The following is a 22,089-nucleotide window of genomic DNA, read 5'->3' as shown; positions in this document are numbered from 1 at the left end:
GGGCCCCAGGGCAGGCAGAGCTGCCAGAGTGGACCCATTTTCTTAGAGCCTGCAAAGGGAGGCTGTGTACATTTAAAAGTGACTAAAAACAGGGCTTCCCTGGTGGCGCAGTGGTTGAGAATCTGCCTGCTAATGTAGGGGACACGGGCTCAAGCCCTGGTCTGGGAGGATCCCACATGCCGCGGAGCAACTAGGCCCGTGAGCCACAACTACTGAGCCTGTGCGTCTGGAGCCTGTGCTCCGCAACAAGAGAGGCCGTGACAGTGAGAGGCCCGCGCAATGTGATGAAGAGTGGCCCCCGCTTGCCACAACTAGAGAAAGCCCTCGCACAGAAACGAAGACCCAACACAGCAAAATAAATAAATTAATAAACTCCTACCCCCAACGTCTTCTTTAAAAAAAAAAAAAAGTGACTAAAAACAATCTGAAAAACCACTATTCTGAATTGGTTTATTTAAATTTTACAGAAACCTTATTAGAGTTAAGTATGTAATTATAAGTCCAGTAACAATTCTACAAAAATGCACATACAATGCCAGAATTCCTTAAAGGTAACTAATATCATATTCCTGTTTTGCATAAAACATGCATTAATATCAACTGCCACATGTTGGCCAAAATCAGTCTCTACAAGAAGAGACAGTCCAATACAGTCAATAAGAAAACTAGTTGTTAACAATAGGTTAAAAAAAGAGGTTTTCTGGTTAATGTAAAAGGAACAGTACCTTTCCTAAAACAAGCCCTTCACCACTGGGTGATTTGTGTTGTGCTGCACAGTAATGCATCACCTCCAAGACTGAGTCCTGAGCTGTCATAAGGAAGGGAGGAACTTTCTGATAGTTAAATCAAATGTCTGAGAAGATATAAACTTTCAGGCCACAACGGTACACAACTAGTACCACCTTGCAGAGGGGGTTCAAAAATCCTCAGACTTGGGACAGAGTTCCCAAGCTGGGGATGTAAACCACCTTGAAGATGCCGTGAGCGCTCACCCTAGCCTTTCCACCCTTTCTACAAGGCCAGCTCAGAGCACACAGGCATCTCCTGTGGCCACAAGACCTTCCAGCTCCACACGTCACTCTTCATCAGGATCTGTAATTAGGAGGTTTGATGCAGAAAAACGAGTTGTACTATTTCTTTAAGTCCTTGACTTTCTGTAGGCCTAGTTCACCTTATCCAGGGATCGGTGGGCACTTGTGACTGCTGGACACACAAAAAATATTAATATACACTTGTGGCCCCAAAGCCTCAAATGTGTATAGTCTCACACCTCAAAGTGTGTCGTCTACTGTCAGGAAAGACCACGCTCCTCCAGAGGGAGAGAGCAACTGAGGGCTCTTTGTTTATCAAAAGGTGTTTTCCACATAGACTGAGGGGCTTTAAAGGGATTTCAAACCAACTGAAAGGACATCCCCTCAAATATGGGGTTTTATACAACATCCCATGAGGTTCTTCAAAAGATCTCACAGTCATTAGGGACTCAGCTGTGGACAGTAACATTTATATACATAAAGCTCATCATTTGCACATGGGATCTCTTCCACATCATCTCCCAAAACAGAGCACTCACTGCCCTGCTTGCTACAAGTAAGCTAAGCCAGTAGCTTTTTTCTTCAGCACAGATTTAAGGGGAAAAATAATAATTTATTGGGGGTTCTAATACCATTTTCTTAACAGAACAATGTCAAAATAGGTCTGTTTATAATCTAGGCTTATGAATATCCCTGATAATATAAAGAAACCCAGAGGACTTTGTAAACCACCATGATTTCACAGGGTAGTACCCGGTCTATTTTCTAGGCAGTAGAGAGGGACTAGTATAATGGCAGATTTTCTCCAGGAAGCCCTGTGAGCACTACAGTACTGAAATTCTAATATTCTAGTGCCAGTAGACTTGTGAATGAAATTTTCACTTTAAATTTTTTAGTAAAATTTGTAACAAAGGTAGTCTTCCTCAATCCTGCCATCAGCCAATCTCCTTGCCTGTGATAAACATCTAGGCCAGAAAACCATCAGTCCTGGCTACTCCGGAGGTTTGGCCTGGAGGAAGCAAGCTCTGAGATCCCTTCTAAGCTGTGACCAAAGCTCAGAAAACAGATGTGGGAGAAGGGGCAGAACAGGCTTGAGGAAGCTTTGACCCAAGGCACCATGATCGTAGGGGTGGGGGGAATCTACAGAGGTTGGAGCTGACAGGAAGAGAACTTGACAGAGCAGGTCCTGGAAGACAGCGGCTCTGTGACAGGGCAGACACACTCGGGAGTTAAAGAGCAAATCATAAGGGAAAACAAAAACTAGTTTACTTTCTCAAAACCAAATCAAACTTCTTGATACTCATGAGCAAATAACCCTGGCTGGACTGGCGTGGTGGGGCTCAAGTCTGTGGAATGAGCTGCATTTAGCTGAGTCAGAAAGAACGCTGGTTGTGAAATCAGCAGGAGGAGGCCGCTCCAGGGAGGACAGAATGAGGACCGAAGGTGAAATATGCCTCTTTTATCCCTGGAACAGTGAGTGGCATCTTCACTGGCTGGACGAGAAGGCGCCATATTCCAGTCTAGCTGCAATAATACTGCATCCCATCCACTCTTCTTCTCTTTTTTGACTGAAATTCTTCAAAGAACTGCTGGATGTCCTCTCTCTTAACCACCTGTTGAGGGAGAGCGAAAATTAGGAAAGGGAACATCACAGAACAGCACTAACTGGTTGTAATATTCACAATCAAGTCCAACAGTACTGCTGATAAGGACTGTGTTAATGTGTAATTAATTATCCTATCTCCATTGCATAGACAAGCTCATCCTGGCTCAGAGACTGGTCAGTCAGAGTCACGCGGTAGGCAGACAGCACACTGGTACGGAGTGTGGGTTCCACCACCGCCCTTGGTTTCCTCATTAAAATGAGATGAAAGCAGCACCCACCTAACAGGGCCGTTTGAAGAGCAGATGAGATGTAACATCTGTGAAACACTGCCCAGCACAGAGCAAGTTCTCAGTGGATATCAGCTGAGAAGACAAGGGGCAGAGCCAGGATGAAAACTAGGAGACCAATGGTCTCCCGAGCCCACTGCTCTCCCCACGACACAGCCGTCTCGGGAACGTCCTTCAGTCCCGCCCAAGCACCCACAGCAAACAAAACCTGCTTTTTTTGAGATCTGTGCTCTCTCCTTTACTGAAAAAAAAGGAACCCCCAAACTCTTCCCTCTTCAAGAGTCCAAAGTTAAAGATGTTTGCTATATAAATAGAAAAATAATTGGCAAAAACTATGGAAGCAGTACCCCCAGTAAATGGAATAATCATGTTATGCAATAAAAATGAGAAATTTATCTTGTATTTTATCGGAAAAAGGACTAGAACATCACATAGAAGTGTTTCTATTAGCAAAATAAAGTATCAAAAATAAGAAAATAAGGGGAAATATGGATAAAAAAGTAAACCAGGCCTACCCGGAAGGAGTCCCTGCGCACCCCAAGAGTGAGTCTGTGCCGCAATTGACAGGTTTGTTAACATGGTTTTTAATTACAAAGGTAACACATTCTTATTATTATAAAGGAATAAAGGTGGGGCGGGGAGAGGGAGGGAAAGAGAAAAAGAAAAAGAAAGCACTGTAATACAGTGAGCAAGAGGGAGAGAGAGAGAGAGAGAGAGAGAGAGAGAGAGAGAGAGAGAAGTAAGAAAGAGGACAAATACTTGTGTGTAAAGTGAAAACCGCCCTCTCCACTCCCCAGGGGTAAGAGCGCGACATCCCCAAATGGCACAGGCAACCTGAATAACTCACTGGGGGGAGACATGATCTGACAACTCCTCGAAATGAAAGAACTCCACACCAGACTGGCAGCTGACACACCAGTCTCACAGGCACCAAGAGTCAGCCGGGGGTCAACCTGTGAGGAATTAGAACCCCTCACAGACTCAAGATAGAGATGCTAACGCACTCTGAGGCAACCACAGCTCAGAGCTCTAGGGCCCTGGGCTTGGGAATGCACACTTATAAATGCTAGTAAATAGGATGCTGGGGAGTTCCAGTGTGAAGGATCTGCCCCCAGCTCAGATCAAACACTAAACGCTGAAAGGCAATACAAGGACATTTCTCTGGCAAGGCAACAGTAGGAGGAGACCTAAAAGCCCACAAATTACACAAATTAGAGTGTGTAATCTTTAGAGTTTCTAGGCATCCTCAAATGGTCACAGCCAATATGCAGAGTAGAAATGTTAAAGAATAAATACCTGGGTCCAATAATGAATCATTTTATTGGTTTGTCCTAGAAAATTTGTAGTGTCTAAGTGTTATTATTAGTTTTTAGTCAGACACAAACATTAAATAAAGGGCAGTCCCTCATTTGACAACACCCAGACCTTATTAGCATTCTCTTCTATAGCCAAATACAACCAAAGCAGATGAGCTTTATGACAACTTAAGGTGTTTGTAATGTCGAAAACAAACAATAAAAAATATTTTTCTGTCCTTTTAAATCATCACATCAGATAATCTCAAACTCATAAAGAATGGCTCTAGCTGTCACAAAGATCCATACACTGGAGACACATGTGAAGACTCTGGATAAAACTGTTTCAAATATGAATGGAAAAAGACAACATACCTACTTTTTTTCTTTTACGTGAATTTAAGTGTGTGTGTAATAAAATCAATAAAGAGCACAGCAACCACAAACTACACAAAAGCAGAGGCAAGAGCATGTGCTTTGACACAACTGAAAGACCCTGAACGTCCACTAACAGTGGCAAGGTTAAAACAGTTACACCCGGGGCTTCCCCGGTGGCGCAGTGGTTGAGAGTTCGCCTGCCAATGCAGGGGACACGGGTTCGATCCCTGGTCCGGGAGGATCCCACATGCCGTGGAGCAACTAAGCCCGTGCACCACAACTACTGAACCTGCACTCTGGAGCTCGCGAGCCACAACTACTGAGCCCATGTGCCACAGCTACTGAAGCCTGCGTGCCTAGAGCCCATGCTCTGCACCAGGAGAAGCCACTACAGTGTGAGGCCCGCATGCAGCAACAAGGACCCAATGCAGCCAAAAATATATAAATAAATTTATTTAAAAAAAAGAACAAAAAAACCCCAAAACAGTTACACCCACAGACCCTCTTAGTTCCAGTAAGAGAGAAGCCTGAGGCTGCATTAAGCAGAGGACAGCCTTTGCAACAGAAACGAGAATAACTGTCTGTTAAGAGCTGCTGGGAAGCAGGAAGACGTCCATCCCTAGTGACAGTGAGGAACATTCTCTAAAAATGAGAAAACCATTTAGGAAGTCTCTTTAACTTTGGACTTCACAATTCATTTTGCAGAAAGGCAGCATTGCCAGATATCCAGGCAGCTACAAGTTCTTCCCACATTTATGAGAAAGCACTCGGTTGGCAGAGACTTCTTCCAAGAAAACAAGTTTCCGGGCACGTCCCGAGTGTCCGTCAGACCGATGTCTGACTTCATTTGTCTGTCTAGCTATAGCAGAGCAAAACATTTTCTGTCCAGAAGGACAACTGTAGGCCATGAAAAGAAAAGTTTTGCTTTATATCTGCCTTTGGAAGATAAAAAAGTATTTTAGAAGAAAAAGTCCATCATAAATGTATGAGTAGTAAAGGGCTAGGAGGTATTTGTAAATTCATCTGGAAAACTATTTTATCTATTTATTTATTTTTTGGCTGCACCCCGTGACATGTGGGATCTTAGTTCCCCAACCAGGGATCGAACCCACGCCCCCTGCAGTGGAAGTGTGTTGTCTTAACCACTGGACCAGCAGGGAAGTCCCTGGAAAACTATTTTAAAAGGTTACATGGGAATTCCCTGGCGTTCCAGTGGTTAGGACTCCTTGCTTCCACTGCAGGGGGCATAGGCTCATACCTGGTCAGGGAACTAAGATCTCACGTGCCACGTGGCCAAAAAAAAAATTTATACATTATAGAGTTAGTGTCACCCTTAAAAGCATATAGACCGTCCTAACCAGCAAGAGAAATGTTTTAGCCCCCCAATATAAAGTTGTTTTATTTTAAACTAGAACTCAAAAATCACAGAAAAGCGGTCTGGCTTTCATTTTTCCTTCCTTCTCCAAAAATCCCTGCTTGAAGGTCAGGACTGAGAGAATCAGTATGGCTGATCCAATGGCCCTCTCTTAAGCTACGATTCTCTCCAGATCAGGCATGACTGCTCCGTCCCTCATCTGGAGGGTTGGGAAGGACTCCTGATGTGGCTAGTCCACTGGTGTTTCACTACTATTGATTTCCCTTTCCTCTGCCTGCATTAAGCTCTCAGTCATCTTCTTCATCAAAGAAAATGAACTATGGAAAACAGTATGGAGGTTCCTCAAAAACCTAAAACGAGAACTACCATATGATCCAGCAATCCCACTTCTGGGTATGTATCCAAGAAACTGAAAACACTAATTTGAAAAGATACATGCACCCTAATGTTCACAGCAGCATCATTTACAATAGCCAAGATATGGAAGCAACCTAAGTGTCCATCAACAGAAGAATGGTTAAAGAAGATGTGGCACACACACACACAATGGAATATTAGCCATAAAAAAGAATGAAATTCTGCCATTTGCAACAACATGGATGGACCTAGAGGGTATTATTATGTTTAGTGAAATAAGTCAGAGAAAGATAAATATTACATGTTATCATTTATATGTAGAGTCTAAAAAATAAAACAAATGAATATAACAAAACAGACTCACAGATATAAAGATCAAACTAGTGGTTACCAGTGGAGAGAGGGAGGGGGAGGGGCAAGTGAAGGGTAGGGGATTAAGTGGCATAAACTACTATGTATAAAATAAACAAGCTACAGGGATATATTGTACAGCACAAGGAATGTAGCCAATATTTTATAATAACTTTAAATGGAGTATAATCTATAAACATGTTGAATCACTATGTTATACACCTGAAACTAAAATAATACTGTAAATCAACTATACTTCAATAAAAAAGATACTTTATTCCAAACATACAAGGCTCTGATTAAAAGTCTAACTAAACTTACTGTGCCTTCATCAGCAAATCTCTTGAGATAGTCTTTAAGTTCAGTCTTCAATTCATTGTATTCTAAATCAAAACAACAAAAAAAGGACATAAACTTTAGATAAGCCATTTGCATTTAGAAACAAAATATTTCTTGACCATTGACATTTGAGTATGTTAGTCTAAACCACATTTTTCTTTAAGTGAAATCTGCATAGAAACTTGTTCTCAATTTCTCTCAAATTCCTCCATTTTGACATCTGGGACACTTTTTCATTTAAAAACCCTCAAAAAACAGAGATATCCTCATTCCCAAAATGATTAGCTAAGAATTTTTTTTAAAGTTTTCCATCTCTCTGGAATTCTAGTGCTTGAAATATCTTGGACTTGTCACACATTAAGTTTTAAAACTCGTGCACTCACTCAACAATTTATATTATGTACAAGGCACCCTGAAGGCTACAAAAATGTTTTAGATGCAGCCTCTATCCTCAGAAAGCTTTTACTCCAATAAAGGTAAAAGGAAATTAATCAAACAGTTACAAATACAAGACAGGAATAATCAATGTCCAAAAAGGGGCACAAAAGTGGTGGCATCCGAGTAGAAATGGCTAGGATGGAAATCACTAAAATAGGCTGCGCATACTGGGGGAAAAAATGTAAAAGCCTGTAATTAAGGATTTGGGAATGTTTCCCCTCTAGTGGTTTCCTGTGAACCACTGAAGTATCCTCAAGAACTGTCAAAAAGATGGCATGCTTTGCTCAAAAAGATGACATGTAATGTTCAATGAAAATTATTTCAGTGGATGGAAAAAGAAATTGATTTCCTTTTATTCTTTACTCATACATCTATCCTTAATCAAAATAGCATGTTATGGTTTCTCAAGCATGTAATTATTCTAGCATGTAACCCTAATTCAATGGAAATAGCAGCTAAATACCCAGCAACATTACAATCAAGCAAGTGTAGGTGAGGCCTACTATACAATTCCAAATTTAAACCATCTTTGTGTTAAATTAAAATAGGTTATTAGTTGTCTTCCTTATACATAAGTTTTTTTAATGGTGAAGGAAACTTCATGAACCTCATGAACTTTCACAAACAATATTTACCACAAATAAGTTCCACTTGCTGGACTCTGTTCATGCTGTTAAGGGTGTCCATTAGAGGGTCTCTACTGTCAGCTGCCTGGTCAACCTTGCCTTTGTTTTCATAAGCCAGAACTGTGTCACATTCATCTGTCAGGAACAGGACATCTAGATCGCCATACATTTTCTTTAAAAAATAAAACCAGTTTCCCCATTAGAACTGTATGTCATTCTCAGAAAGTCAACCTCATGAGAATCACTAAAAATTTATTTAAATAATACCCAGAAAAACCTGAGCCTTTTAGCAGAGTTGCTTGAATGTTTTATTCTTTTTGCCCAAATCTTTTAGAAACCTCCCAACTTCCCAGTAGATATTATACGATCTAAGAGATGTTTATTTAAAAACCACTGACTTACTGTAAATTTCAAGTAATACGTGTTTCCAAGCAATTCTATGATATAAAAAAGATAAGCTATTTTCCACTGAAATGAAGCTAATAAAAAGTATTGCATAATTCTTAATTTCTTCCATAAGCATTCAGACTGCAAATACTATTTCATAAATTTGCTTAATATAAAAAAAATGTTGAGTTCTCTATACTCTAATATCAGTTTCATAAATATACTTTTCAGGTGCTCTTATTTTAGACATCAGTCCACAAAACATACTAATATTGAACTTGATCAGGTACTTACCATACAGTCTTTGCAGGTACATAACTTGCTACGCCAGTTCAGGGGCCAATAGGTGGCAGTGTCTTTCTTTATAAACTGCTTAGCTTTAAGCTCCTCAAGTTTGCAGCCAGACTGTGATTCTGTGTTGAGATGTTGATTCTTAAATGCTGTCTGAAATTAAATTAAGTTTTGAAGTGTGTTTTTTAAACTATCATAGTTTTCATAGTTTAGATTTTGTCACAGGATTTCTTTAGGCAAAGGGTACAACTGAAACCCAAAGCTATATAGGTTACAGAATTAATTTTGCTTAAGTTTTATTTCTTTTATAGCTCAGATTTCATGTTACCTGGAGATCAGCTTCAGAACTAGAGCTGGTACATGGTTCGTTCATCTGCTCTGCTTTAACTTCCTTCTCAGCAGCCTTTCCATGATCTGGAACATCCTCTTTGAGGGCACCATCATGATGAGCTCCATTTTCAGGTTGGATAACTTCCTGGTCACCTACCGCATCAACATTCAGCAGCAACCCATCATCTTCAGCAGTTACTTTGGTTACTGTGGGTTCAATGAAAAAACACACACATATCCACAGACCAGTTAGCCAATGAAATCACTTAGTCTGATTAAAACATACTTCAGAATCTGGAAAAGGAGAAAGTCAACCTTAATCTCTGGAATAATAAGAAAGGAAATAACACTTTTTTAGTTTATGCCTGCGTAATCCAAAGAGTCAAATAACTGAAAAGATCATTTAGAAATACCAATCACTACTTAAGCATTTTCTATGTAAAAGAGAAAAAAAATACTATAGATGTTAAAGACAGGGACACCTCAAGAAGCAAGAGGCAATAGGAAGAGATTTAACTGCAAATACAGGTAGAAGGGCAGTTTTAGAAAAAACAACAGCTTTTCTTTATGAGAGAAGGAAATCAGAAAGGGTGCGTGTAGAGACAGAAATACTGTGGAGAGAAGAGAAATGATAAGGGAACTCAGTTTGCATGATGGCATTTCAGTTTAGTAGGAAATGAGGCCATCTGCTGACAGGGAAGGAAATGAAGGAGGGGCAGAGGGGAACTGTTAAGAAAACCTGATGAATGCGAAATAAATTCAGGTCCAGCAGAAAGTGAGATTTAATTGTAAAGGGTATGAACAGAAAGGAAGCACACCAAGGTTAAGAGCTTCGAGACAAATCAAAATGTCTGATGCTGCTTGTGGTTTGTATGGTGAAGTGTTCCCTAAAGGTGAGAAGGGCAAGAAATTATGAGGCCAGAGCAGGAGACAACTGACACTTTAAAAATAAATTAACACATATAGCATTACAAATAAAATAAAATATTTAATGCCTCAAGAACATTCATTGCTGATTAGTGGTTTGGGGTCAATTTCTTAGAGTATAATAAAAGCACTATATGACAAACTATACCACCACCCTCTCCCCAACCAATAGCATGTCTTACATTTAAGAACAATGTTTATCTCTTTATCTTTCAAAATCCCGTTCAAAACTGCTTCCTCCATTTTCTCTAATTCTGGTCTCATCCATACTCTGCATCACGCCATTTAAGTACAAATTTGTTCTTGGTAGTCTCCCAATCTATCTATAAGCACCTTGTGGAGAAGGAACAGATCTTATACTTTTTTCCACAGAGTCCAATTAAAACTAGTTGATAAAAATTATGTACTGAACATACAAATTGTTCTGAACATACAGCACAAGTTGGTGGAATATCAACTCCACAGAGACATTTACCTGCCAAATGTGCAGCATAAGCCCACAAAAAAGAACAGCGTTTCATGCAAGCCTGGCACACCATCTCTTGGAAATCTCCACTCTCAGGGGGAACGGCACCAAGATGCTGTGAACACAGAAAATCGAACATCTTCCTTGTGATCACCAAGTTGTCCAAAAAGCCCATTATTTTATAAAATATTGCGGGACTTCCCTGGTGGCACAGTGGTTAAGAATCCTCCTGACAATACAGGGGACACGGGTTCGATCCCTGATCCGGGAAGATCCCACATGCCGTGGAGCAACTAAACCGGTGCGCCATAACCACTGAGCCTGCACCCTAGAGCCCACGCCCCACAACTACTGAGCCCACGCGTCGCAACTGCTGAAGCCCAAGCGCCTAAAGCCCGTGCTCCGCAACAAGAGAAGCCACCGCAATGAGAAGCCCGCGCACCACAACAAAGAGTAGCCCCCACTCGCCGCAACTAGAGAAAGCCCGTGCACAGCAACGAAGACCCAATGCAGCTGGGGGAAAGAAACATATTGCACTAGTATGCTGATCATATCTTTACTATATTTTTAGAAGAGTAATTATAACGTAAAATATAGTAAATGCCAAAAGACAAGATCTTTTCTCTTTTTGTAAAGACAATGTCTTTAAAAGGTAAAAGCTTTCCTTACCCTTCCATGGAACCAGTCTTCACAGACTACACACTGGATCATCTCATCTGGAATCTAACACAGGAAAGCCATTTGTTTGTTAATGATTACAGCGAATTCTGAGATACCAAAGTAAATCTGGCACACATTAGAATTAGATATTAAATAATTCTCTACCAATTCTGTAAAACTGCTATCCACATGCCAGAAGTCAAGGGAACAGGGAGAAACAGCAATTCAAGGGGCCAAAGAAGTTCATTCTCCATGAACTGGTGTTACAGAAGGATTACATTAAGATAAGCACTTTGTGAGCAATTATCAAAGCTTTCATATCAGTTACTTAATATATGATTCCCATAAAACTTTATAAATAAGTAATGTATTCTCACTTCAGACATAAACCCAGGGCCAGGGAGGTAATGCGAATTGCAGCAAGTTGCAGATGTGAATGCACAGAATTTTCACTTTTGTCAAAATAAAACTAGAAATTAAAACTCACATTCACCCACTTATATGTGCACAGAAAAAGGTTTAAAAATACATATACCAAAAAGTGTTAACAGTGGTTGTTTCTGGGAGGTAAGAAGGTACAGGAGTGAGGAAGAAGAAAAATTCTTTTTAAATTTTGTGTGTACGTCTAACTGAAATTTTTAAGAGGATCCAGTTTGTACACCCTATTTCTTTCCTTGCAGGGATGCAAGAAACTGAAGGTCATTTTCTGGAAAGTGTTCAGGGGAATGGAGCAAACAGGCAGGCAAAGAGGGGGGGAAAGGAAAAAAGTTCTGGCCTTGAGAAAGTCCTGTCCAATATTTCATTCTCATGATGTAAGAATGAGAATAATAGTTGGGATCTGTTCTGGTTGTAGCTCCAGCCCAGATTCATAAGAAGGGATAAATCTAGAATCCCTTCACAATCCCCAAATCCCTGCTGAACAGCTAAAGGGTCAAATATGACAAAAGGCTGAGGAGTGAAGGCTAGAGATGACACAGTCCCAGTGCTAACCTCTAAATCTCTTACCTCATCTTCAGGATCAGGATAAGGTCTCTTGCAAATGCAGTACAATCCAAAAAAGTTGTCATTGTACTTATTGCCACAATTTATCTTTGCTTTGTCCTGAAAGATATTAATTTCAATATATAATATGGTCTAACTTTAACTATAATTTCATGCATCATGAAATTTATGCATTCAATAAATTTGTGCATTAAATATCTCCACCCACCAGAAGCTGGTCTTTAACTTTCAAAGTACAAAGGAAAAAAATTCATTCCTATTAAAGGGATACTTTTTCCAGGATACAGGGAAAAGTTAAAATTTATTTTCTATGTCTTCTTTGTAGCAATTGGAGAAAATGAATCATAAATATTAATTATCAACCTATGTAAGCTGACATTGGCCTAGAATTTCAAAAGACTTCTTAATGCCCAGCTGTGATAGCCAAAGCCCCCAGGTTACTAGGAGGCAGGCAAGGAAATTATCTAAAAATAATCTTTGAGGAGGGAAAAAGCATGACAGTTTTAGCAATACGATTGAACAATGTAAAGTCCCTTATTTTCTCTTTCATTTCTGTTATTTCATTGAAAGTTAGCGTATAAGCATAGTTTTTCTTATCCAAAAAGCACTGAAAAACTTCTGAGTGCACATAACCCACTCATTATTACCAAGTTTTATTTATTCAGTTTTTAAAGTCATCCCCTTTGCTTTAAAAACCTTAAAGCATAAGCATAATCAACATAACTAAACCTGAATCACTTTAGAACATTCCCCCACAAACCCTTCATATTAATTACAATCTATACTGTAGGCTCTGAAAAGGTTACTTAGTTTTCCAAAAAGTAATAAATGGGATACAGTCTAATACTGATTTTTCCATTTACAAAGAATAAGCATAAGAACTTCCTTTTTGGAAAATACTTGGTTTTTATCCACTTGGACAAATATCAATCTCAGCTACTTTTCATGCATTTATAGTTACGGTGCTTACTTACAGGAAATAATTTGCATTCCAAATTTTTAAACTTGCTGTTTCCACAATCACAACGAAAATTTCTGAAACAAAGGAGGAAGAGCCGATTTTAATTTTTCTTTTAAATCTAATGACTTACTCTTTAAATTCATGTCATAGCCTCTTCCCTTTCAACTGGCTTCTAGGATCTAAAAAGTGACCTTGGTTGTTGTTCATGTATCCAATCCAGAATTTCTCCAAGCACATAACAATAAAAGATTTAATAATTCTAGAGATTAACATGCATAAAGACAAATATCTATATTACACAAACACTAATAAAACCATGGCAGAGCAGCAGGAGTAGTTGAGTTTGCACCATAATTTTATTTTAAAGGGCCCTCTGGGGACTTCCCTGGTGGCGCGGTGGTTAAGAATCTGCTTGCCAGGCTTCCCAGGTGGCGCAGTGGTTGAGAATCTGCCTGCCCATGCAGGGGACACAGGTTCGAGCCCTGGTCCGGGAAGATCCCACATGCCGCGGAGCAACTAAGTCCGTGTGCCACAACTACTGAGCCCATGTGCCACAACTACTGAAGCCTACGCTCCTAGAGCCTATGCTCTGCAGCAAAAGCCACCGCAATAAGAAGCCCATGCACCGCAACAAAGAGTAGCCCCTGCTCTCCACAACTAGAGAAAGCCTGCGCGCGGCAACAAAGACCCAACACAGCCAAAAATAAATAAATAAAATAAATTAATTAATTTCAAAAAAAAAAGACCCTCTGGAAAAACTGCTCTCTCCAATTATATTATATAAAAACACATTACATTTTACCAGTGCACAACTACTTTGAATGCAAAAAAAAAAAGATTAAGAAAAAAAGTGCAGCTGGAAAAGAATCTAAATATTTGAAAAGCATTCAGCATCAGTCTCTGACCATTTTACCTTTTTGTGTATAGCTCAAAAAGTTTATGACTTCCATGACATTCATAACTGCAAGCTAGGCAAATTCCTGCTGGTTCTTCTCCCTCTGGGGTGCAGGTACTACAGGCATATAGTGCTTGTCTCTTTACTGAGCCCTAAAAGACAGCCCCAAAATGGAAGAAGAGAGAAAAAATTGAAGAAACATGGCAGAGTCACCTAATGCCCATACTGTGATCTAAGAAATAACTGAAATCAGATTACCTGTGGTCAAGATTTTCCTGTAAAAAACACTGAGGCTAATAAAAAAGCTTATTCAACAGAATACCAAAACACTGTTGCATGTTTCATACACTAGTGCTTGTTTTCATATAATCTTTTCTTAAAGTGATAAAAAGAAGTTTAATATTTTCAGTCAGCTGTGAATAAGCTGGTCTGCTTAATTATTTCAACACAGAAAAATGTAGGAGAGGGCTTCCCTGGTGGCGCAGTGGTTGAGAGTCCGCCTGCCGATTCAGGGGACACGGGTTCGTGCCCCGGTCCGGGAAGATCCCACATGCCGCGGAGCGGCTGGGCCCGTGAGCCATGGCCGCTGAGCCTGTGCATCCGGAGCCTGTGCTCCGCAACGGGAGAGGCCACAACAGTGAGAGGCCCACGTACCGCAAAAAAAAAAAAAAAAAAAAAAAAATGTAGGAGAATGTGTCTAAGTTTATGTAAGTAATAATCATACTTAATTTTGGAAAATGCTTGTGGTTCCACCAAAGAGAAAACCAATGCATTAAATGAATCTCTTTGATTTTTAGATGTATGCTGAAGTATTCAGAGGTGTAGTGTCATGGTCTGCAACTTATTTTCAAGTGGCTGAGGAAAAAAGAAAAAAGAAAGTCTATTACAATGAAGGGGTAAAAGAAAAAACAAATGTTGTAAAATGTTAAAAAGTGAATATGTGTGAAAGTACACAGGTGTTCATAATATTATTCTTTCAACTTATCTGTAGACTTAAAATGTTTCAAAATAAAAAGTTGAAAGAAAAACAAGCAAATCCTGATAATGGATAGTACCCTCTTCTGGGAAGGGGGGAGACACAAGGAAGATACAAGGAAGCTTCTGGTATGCCTGTAATGTTCTATTTCTTGATCTGGGTAGTACGTACCTGCATGTGTTTGTTTATTTTTTTTGTTTTTTATTTTTTGTGGTAAGCGGGCCTCTCACTGTTGTGGCCTCTCCCGTTGCGGAGCACAGGCTCCGGATGCGCAGGCTCAGCGGCCATGGCTCACGGGCCCAGCTGCTCCGCGGCATGTGGGATCTTCCCGGACCGGGGCACGAACCTGTGCCCCCTGCATCGCCAGGCGGACTCTCAACCACTGTGCCACCAGGGAAACCCTGCATGTGTTTTTGTTTATGCTTTCCCAAGACTTATACATGGTTTGTGCACTTTTCCACATATTTCACTACAATAAAAAAAATGTTAAGGAAGTCCGTTTCAAAAACCTAACTACATTTCAAAGGTAACTTACAAACAGACTTTTTAAAAAAAGGAAAGCAGGGAAAAAGTTGTTTCAGTGGTGACCAAAGGTTTTTAAATACCAGACAACATTAAATACATCTGACACAAGGTGTATTAAAAAAAAATGTAACCACTTTGCCGTGTAAACTCAACTGGACAACGATGACAACTGGTATTACGATCTCAGTCCGCACCACATAATGACCCCAAATCTCTCTCCACATCCTTCAGCGTTCCACTCCACCCCCTTGGAAGGTAACCTTCTTCCTCCTACCAATTCTCACCTCTTATTAGTTTTCTTCGACCCACCTTTCTCCATTTTTGTACCTACAAATATAGGATGAGTCACCAAACAAAGACATCACACCCCCTCAAATCCTTGTTCACGACATCTTCCAAATGCTTTCTCTCCTCCCCTCCCCTCCTCTGCCAGTGCCACCAGCTGTTCGGGTCCCGGTCTATCCCCGTGGGGGGCAGACTGCAGACAGATGCAGTACTTGCTTCTTCTCTCCAAAAACCCAGCTAGCACTTGTCAAACTAAATTGCAGAGGAACCAGCTGTCCAGGAGCCCAGCCCACACGGGGAGATTTTCAAATCCAGAGCTCTCTCCTTTAACTCTGTTTTGACTCTCCCATTCGATTCCTAATAAATGCTCTAAGGATGCGAAAAGTAGAGACAAAGATGTCTGGATGTGAGAGGTCACGGGGACGGTTTCGTGAAAAGCAGCTGAGGCACCGAGAAGAGACGGGAAAGGAAGGAAAGAGCAGCCGCTCCAGGGCCAAAGCCTGGAGAATCGTGGGGGCGGGCGGGAGCGGACGGAGGAAGACCGAGAAAGGAGGGGAGCCCTGCTGGACACAGGCTGAGGAAGGGGGCTCGGGAGACTAAGGGTAATAGGACAACTGGGCCTGCGATGGGGAAACGTACTACGAACAGCGGCCCCGGACCACCACGGGGGTGCCGGCCGCGGCAGGCGGGAAGAGGGTAAGTCCAGCGGGGAAGAGAAGGTTCAGGGGAGCCCGGGGGAGGCGAGGCCCGGGCCGCGCGCCCACCTGCGAGTAGGAGCACTTCTCCGAGTCGCTTCCACCCAGGACGGCGCACGCCTCATTCTCCAGCTCCTCGTCCTCCTCAAGTACATCGACCAACGATACCACGGGCTCCAGCTCCGACTGCCGCCCAGCGGGCTCCCCGGCTCCGGCCATTCTCAACTGTCACCCGGACCGTCTCTCGGCCCCGGCGGAGGCGGGAAAAGCGGCCGCGAGGGGCGGGGCCGGAGGAGGCGGGGCCTCAGTGCCAGGCACCAATCCCAGAGACGGGGAGCGAAGGAAGGGGGAGGAGCGACTCCCGACAAACGGAAGTTACTCCTCTCCCTTCTCCCGCCTGCGCCAGCGGCGAGCTGGCTTCCGCTTCCGGGTGGCGCGTCATCGCTGTGCGCTCTGGAAGTTCGGCGGTGTCCATGGAGTTGTTGGCCGAGTACGTCGGGCAGGACGGGCAGCGACAGCAGCTACGGGTGCCCTGTGAGGCGCCGGGCGTCGCCGACCCTTTCCAGGGCTTGTTGTCGGGCGTGGCTAAGATGAGGGAGCTGGTGACCAACCTCCTCGGCTCCCCGGTACAGCGGGAAGCACAGGACCGGGTGGCGGCGGCTCCAGAGAAGGCGTTGGACGGTGAGTTCTGAGACGGTGCTGGAGCGACAGATGGGTGGGCAGGGGCGCCCAGGGAAAGTCTGCTCAGGGAGCCTGCGTGGAGTGGCAAACTTGGAGAAAGTGAGCCTGGGGGGAAGAAATCCAACTAAAACTTCTTAGCACCTTCCGCCAGATCTGGGCTGTACCTGGGCTCATTTACCAGGGCTGCTTTTCACGATTCTCTTTGCATTTAAATCACACACACACAAAAACGTGCTGAACGTCTGCTGCTCTATGACAGTCATTGGGCTGAACTCTGGAGAAAGAATGAAACTCAGTTCCTGTCCTTGTGGAACTCTGACCGCTGAGGGGTTAGACAGACAAACACTCTTATTAAAGAGTAGAAGGATGACCCTAGGCTCCTCTGTAGCTATTGCAAACCTAGAGAACCCAAGAAGACTTCAGAGAGGGCGTGAATTCTAAGCTGGCTGTTGAAGGATGGAAAGGAATCTTCCCCGGTGTAAAATTACGAACAAGTTTGGAAGACTGCCATCTGTCACAGAATAGGAGCAGGTTCCGAAGATTGCAGCAGATTTTATATGAACAAGTCTTAACTCTCAGGGACTCCTTTCCTTTCCCAGTTTTGTAGGTGCAGTTTGAAAGTAGAAACGGGAAATTTAAGTGTATTCGTTTTTTTTAAGTCTTGTCTTGACTACCCTGAGCTGAAGAACCTAAGAACTAAATATTAGAATCAGGACTTAATTCCTCTGTAGAGGAGCTTAAACTGTACTGTACTTTCCTTTCCATCTTGTTTACATCTTGATTGCCAGATAATGTGAAGGAACCAATTCAGAATATTACACGAACTTCAGATAATAGATTGTTTCCATGAGAGAGAAGTCCTGGTTCTTGCCTCCAAAAGTTCCTCTCTGATCCGTTGAAAATATTATCATTGGAATAAGGACAGGTATAGGTAGAGCCATTTATATATATATATATATAATTACTTACTGGAAAAGTAACTGCTGTCTGTTCTACTAATAGTGGGTCAGTAATATCTTCATACAGGAAGACATGCTTTTGTATATTCAATGAGGTCCCTATAAAGCTTCTGTTTGAATTTCCTTTGTTAAAAGCTGTAGAGATTAAAATGACAGATTTTATCTTATATGAATCTTAACAAATACAAAATTTTAAAAATGTAACAATTATGAAAGAAAAGTGGTAGAACGCAACACTAGAAAGACAAATAGTGGTGATCATTTTGTAATGTACAGAAGTATTGAGTCACTGTGTTGTGCACCTGGAGCTAACAGTGTTGTGGGTCAATTATACTTCAATTGAAAAAAAGTCATCATAATGACCAAAAAAAAAAAAAAAAGAATCCAGTTACCAAGTGTGCAGAAGACTTGAATAGACAGTGCTCCAGATAAGATATACAAATGGCCAGAAAGCACCTGAAAAGATGCTTAACATCATTCACTTTCAGGGAAAGGCAAATCAAAGCCGCAGTGACATACCATGCCATGCCCACTAGGAAGGCTGTAATCAGAAAGAACAATAACAAGTCTTGGCTAGGATGTGAAGAAATTGGAGCCCTCATACACTGCGGGTGGAAATGCAAAATGGTGTACCTTCTTTGGAGAACACTTTGTCAGTTCCTCAAAAAGTTAAACATAAATTTGTCGTACGACCTAGCAATTCTACTCCTAGGGATTCCTAGTTCCACTCCTCGTTCTCCCGAGAGAACTGGAAACATGTTCCCATTAAAAACAAACGCACAAATGTTCATAGCTGCATTATTCATAATAGCTAAAAAGTGGAAACAACACAGATGTCCATCAGCTCATGAGTAGATAAAATATATATCCATACAATGGATATTACTCAGCAACAGAAAGGAATGAAGTACTGATAAATGCTATACAACATGAATGAACTCTGAAAACATGATAAGTGAAAGAAGGCAGACACAAAAGGCCACATGTTTTACGATTCATTTGTATGAAGTGTCCACAATACACAAATCTAAGAGATAGGAAAGTAGATTAGTGGCTGCCAAGGACTGAGGGGAATGGGAAGTGACTGCTAATTTGTATGAGATTTCTTTCTGGGAAGATGAAAAGTGTCCTGAAATTAGTGGTGATGGTGGCCCAACCTAGTGAATATCTAAATAAACTGTATGCTTTGAAAGTGAATTTTATGGTATATGAATCATATCTCAAAAAAAAACTGATAGAAAAGAAAGGTTTTAAACACCAAAATTCCCAAAGTCTTTTTAACTGTACATATTTCGAATTTGATATATCCATTGTTCTATTAATCCCTAAAGTGAAATGGTCTCATTATCAGCTGCTTTAGCTATGTATATTTCTTTCAACCAATGAACATATTGTCATACAACAAATATTTATTTTAAAAGGTGATGATGAAGATGATGCAGAAGATGAAAATAACGATAACAGAACTAACTCAGATGGACCCTCTGCAAAACGGCCAAAAACACCAACTTAACTGTAGCTTTTATGAAATTTAAAAGACTGCTATGATATCTTATTTATCACACACTGACATTTAAGGAAGACTTGTGCTCTAATTTGGAAAGCATTTGCTTTGTTCCCCTGGGACAATTTTGTCAAAGAAGAAGCTTTTCTGCTGTTTCCATCAAAGAAAGATAGAATAAATGTTTAGAAAGGAATCTTTTTTCTTGAGTGAGAAGTAAGTTTCAGACCATGGAGATAAAATAGACATTTAATAATGTATAAAATCCACTATGTTGGCAACTGAATTCTTTCTTTATACTTTTTAAATACCCTCTGGATTAAATTGTGTGATGTCTACATCTTTTAGCTTCTGTTATAAAAAGTACATGTCAAGGTTCATGGACAATTATATTTCAAGGAACTGACATGAACAAGTGGTGAAAATTGGGTATTAAATTTAAGAATGGCAGTTCTGTATAAGTAGAAGTAAAATGGGAATAGAGAGAAATACTGAAGAGAAAGGAGAGCCCTTGAGAGAGATCCAAGGAAACCTTGAATCCACACTCACACCCAGTACACAGACTTCTGGAGACGATACCACTCAATGGGTATATGTTTAACCTGTACCTTAAGAGAGTTATAAATGGGGTGTGCTTTTAGGCTGTGATGTGCTATTTATGTTAACACAAATATAAGTCTTTAGGTAAGCAACCTGTGTTGAATATAAAAAGATATTTCGTGTCATCCTGTAGTCAAACTTTGATTTTGCTTAGCAAAGGACTATCAAATCCTTTAAATATACATATGTATATATTCCTAAAATATATGTGTGTGTGTATGTATTCCTTTTCTGCTTGTTGGAGGGACTAAGGCATTTTTCATTTATTCTGCGTGTTTCCTGATTCATTTAGATAGCTAAACTGCAGAGAAATCAAGTAGCATGTACCTACTGAAACACAAATTGTCATAGAATTTTAGAGTTGGAAGTAACCTTACAGATTATATGATTTATTTCAGAGGTGAATCAAATGTGAGGTATTTGCCCTGAGTTACAGAGCTTATTGGCAGAGCTTGGGTTATACACATAGCCTTTGAAAGATTCCCGTAGCACTTTCCCAGTTACGCATTCTGAAACCTATAGCTTACAAAGTACATGCTATTAAGGAAACTGAATTTACACACCTTTTCATATCTTTAAAGTATTGTTTTACTTGGAACATCAGCCTTCCACTAAGTACTCTTATGTAATTAAAACAATACCAACTAGAAAAAGTTTTATAAATGGTCAGAAATTACCTTGTTTAGTTTGTGATAATGTCTCTAATATTGGGATTTCAGCTCAATTACTGATTTGTAATAATCTTTTATCTTTATACAATCCTTAAAAAAACAAGCTGTATAATTAAAATAGTTCATACTTTTAAAGTAGTAGCTGAACTTTGCTCCTGAACATTTTGTCTCCTTCTGTGTTTAGTAAGTATGTTTATGAAGAAGAAATGTCAACATATTTTTGCTTGTGGTCTAGTGTTTGGAGGTCTGGGTTATAGGTCTGATCGATCTTTTTCTGATTCTAATACTGTCTTCCTAAGTGAGCCGCATGCATGACAAAAAAGATTTTGAAGGTTTGAGGGACCAGCTTGAAGGACCAGTAGAAAAGAAATGCCTTGACTGGTTTTCTAATCTGAAAACCAGAGGTAAAACTGTTGGCCACAGGCATACAGGATACAGTTATTCTCTGAAACAGCTCCAACTTTACTGTTATACAAGAAAGTCAACCCCACAATCCTACCTAATCCTACCTTGATGCTAGACTTAGGTAATTTGTATTTATTTATTTATTTATTTTTTTGTGTGTGGTACGCGGGCCTCTCACTGTTGTGGCCTCTCCCATTGCGGAGCACAGGCTCCGGACGCGCAGGCTCAGCGGCCATGGCTCATGGGCCCAGCCGCTCCGCGGCATGTGGGATCCTCCCGGACTGGGGCACGAACCCATGTACCCTGCATCGGCAGCCGGACTCAACCACTGCGCCACCAGGGAAGCCCTTAGATAATCTTTTAAAATATGAAGTTCTAAATATGAAATATATGGACATATGCAAATATGTATATATGTAAGTGCTTTTGTGTCACATTAAATACTTATTTTAAGAGTTCGGTGGCCAAGGACAAGAACTTTTACTCTTTTATAATAGGTTACTGTTGCTTGGCTGTAATATTAGTTAGGAAGTTTGAACATTTAAACATTTCCTTCAGCAGAACTTTCTCAGCTTCTGAGACAATGTTAGGTCCCCATACTATATGTTTCTGTGGAACCTGGCCCCCTGTACTTACCCCCTTATAAAATGTACTTTATTAGAAGTATTTCTTCAAGCTGCTCAAATTTTTTTTTTATATATAAATTTATTTATTTTTTGGCAGAGTTGGGTCTTCGTTGCTGTGCATGGGCTTTCTCTAGTTGTGGTGAGCGGGGGCTACTCTTCGTTG

At 40.8% G+C, this 22,089-nt stretch overlaps 2 protein-coding genes across 3 annotated transcripts; one reads left to right on the top strand and one right to left on the bottom strand.

The window, feature by feature from the left end:
• Window positions 1-436: 436 nt before the first annotated feature.
• UBR7 (ubiquitin protein ligase E3 component n-recognin 7) lies at window positions 437-16,915 on the bottom strand. Of its 2 annotated transcripts, XM_004262355.4 has the most exons (11): window positions 16,553-16,915; window positions 14,021-14,154; window positions 13,121-13,181; window positions 12,150-12,245; window positions 11,154-11,207; window positions 10,494-10,599; window positions 9,090-9,298; window positions 8,765-8,914; window positions 8,093-8,255; window positions 7,002-7,063; window positions 437-2,644 (listed from the first exon to the last, which is right to left on the bottom strand). In XM_004262355.4, exons 1-11 carry the CDS (start codon window positions 16,700-16,702, stop codon window positions 2,552-2,554), a joined length of 1,278 nt encoding a protein of 425 aa, XP_004262403.1. In that variant the 5' UTR covers window positions 16,703-16,915; the 3' UTR covers window positions 437-2,551. The 2 variants fall into 2 exon arrangements, with proteins under 2 accessions (XP_004262403.1, XP_033275119.1); XM_033419228.2 differs by lacking the exon at window positions 14,021-14,154 and having other exon boundaries at window positions 16,553-16,756.
• Window positions 16,916-16,956: 41 nt separating this feature from the next.
• On the top strand, window positions 16,957-20,427 carry GON7 (GON7 subunit of KEOPS complex). Its single transcript, XM_004262356.4, has 2 exons — window positions 16,957-17,164; window positions 19,545-20,427. Exons 1-2 carry the CDS (start codon window positions 16,957-16,959, stop codon window positions 19,634-19,636), a joined length of 300 nt encoding a protein of 99 aa, XP_004262404.1. The 3' UTR covers window positions 19,637-20,427.
• Window positions 20,428-22,089: the final 1,662 nt, after the last annotated feature.

This window comes from Orcinus orca, chromosome 2 (genome assembly GCF_937001465.1).
Source record: "Orcinus orca chromosome 2, mOrcOrc1.1, whole genome shotgun sequence".
In the NCBI taxonomy this organism is placed as follows: Eukaryota; Metazoa; Chordata; class Mammalia; order Artiodactyla; family Delphinidae; genus Orcinus; species Orcinus orca.
The sequence above is the reverse complement of the archived record's forward strand: the minus strand, read 5'-3'. Positions and strand labels throughout refer to the sequence as shown.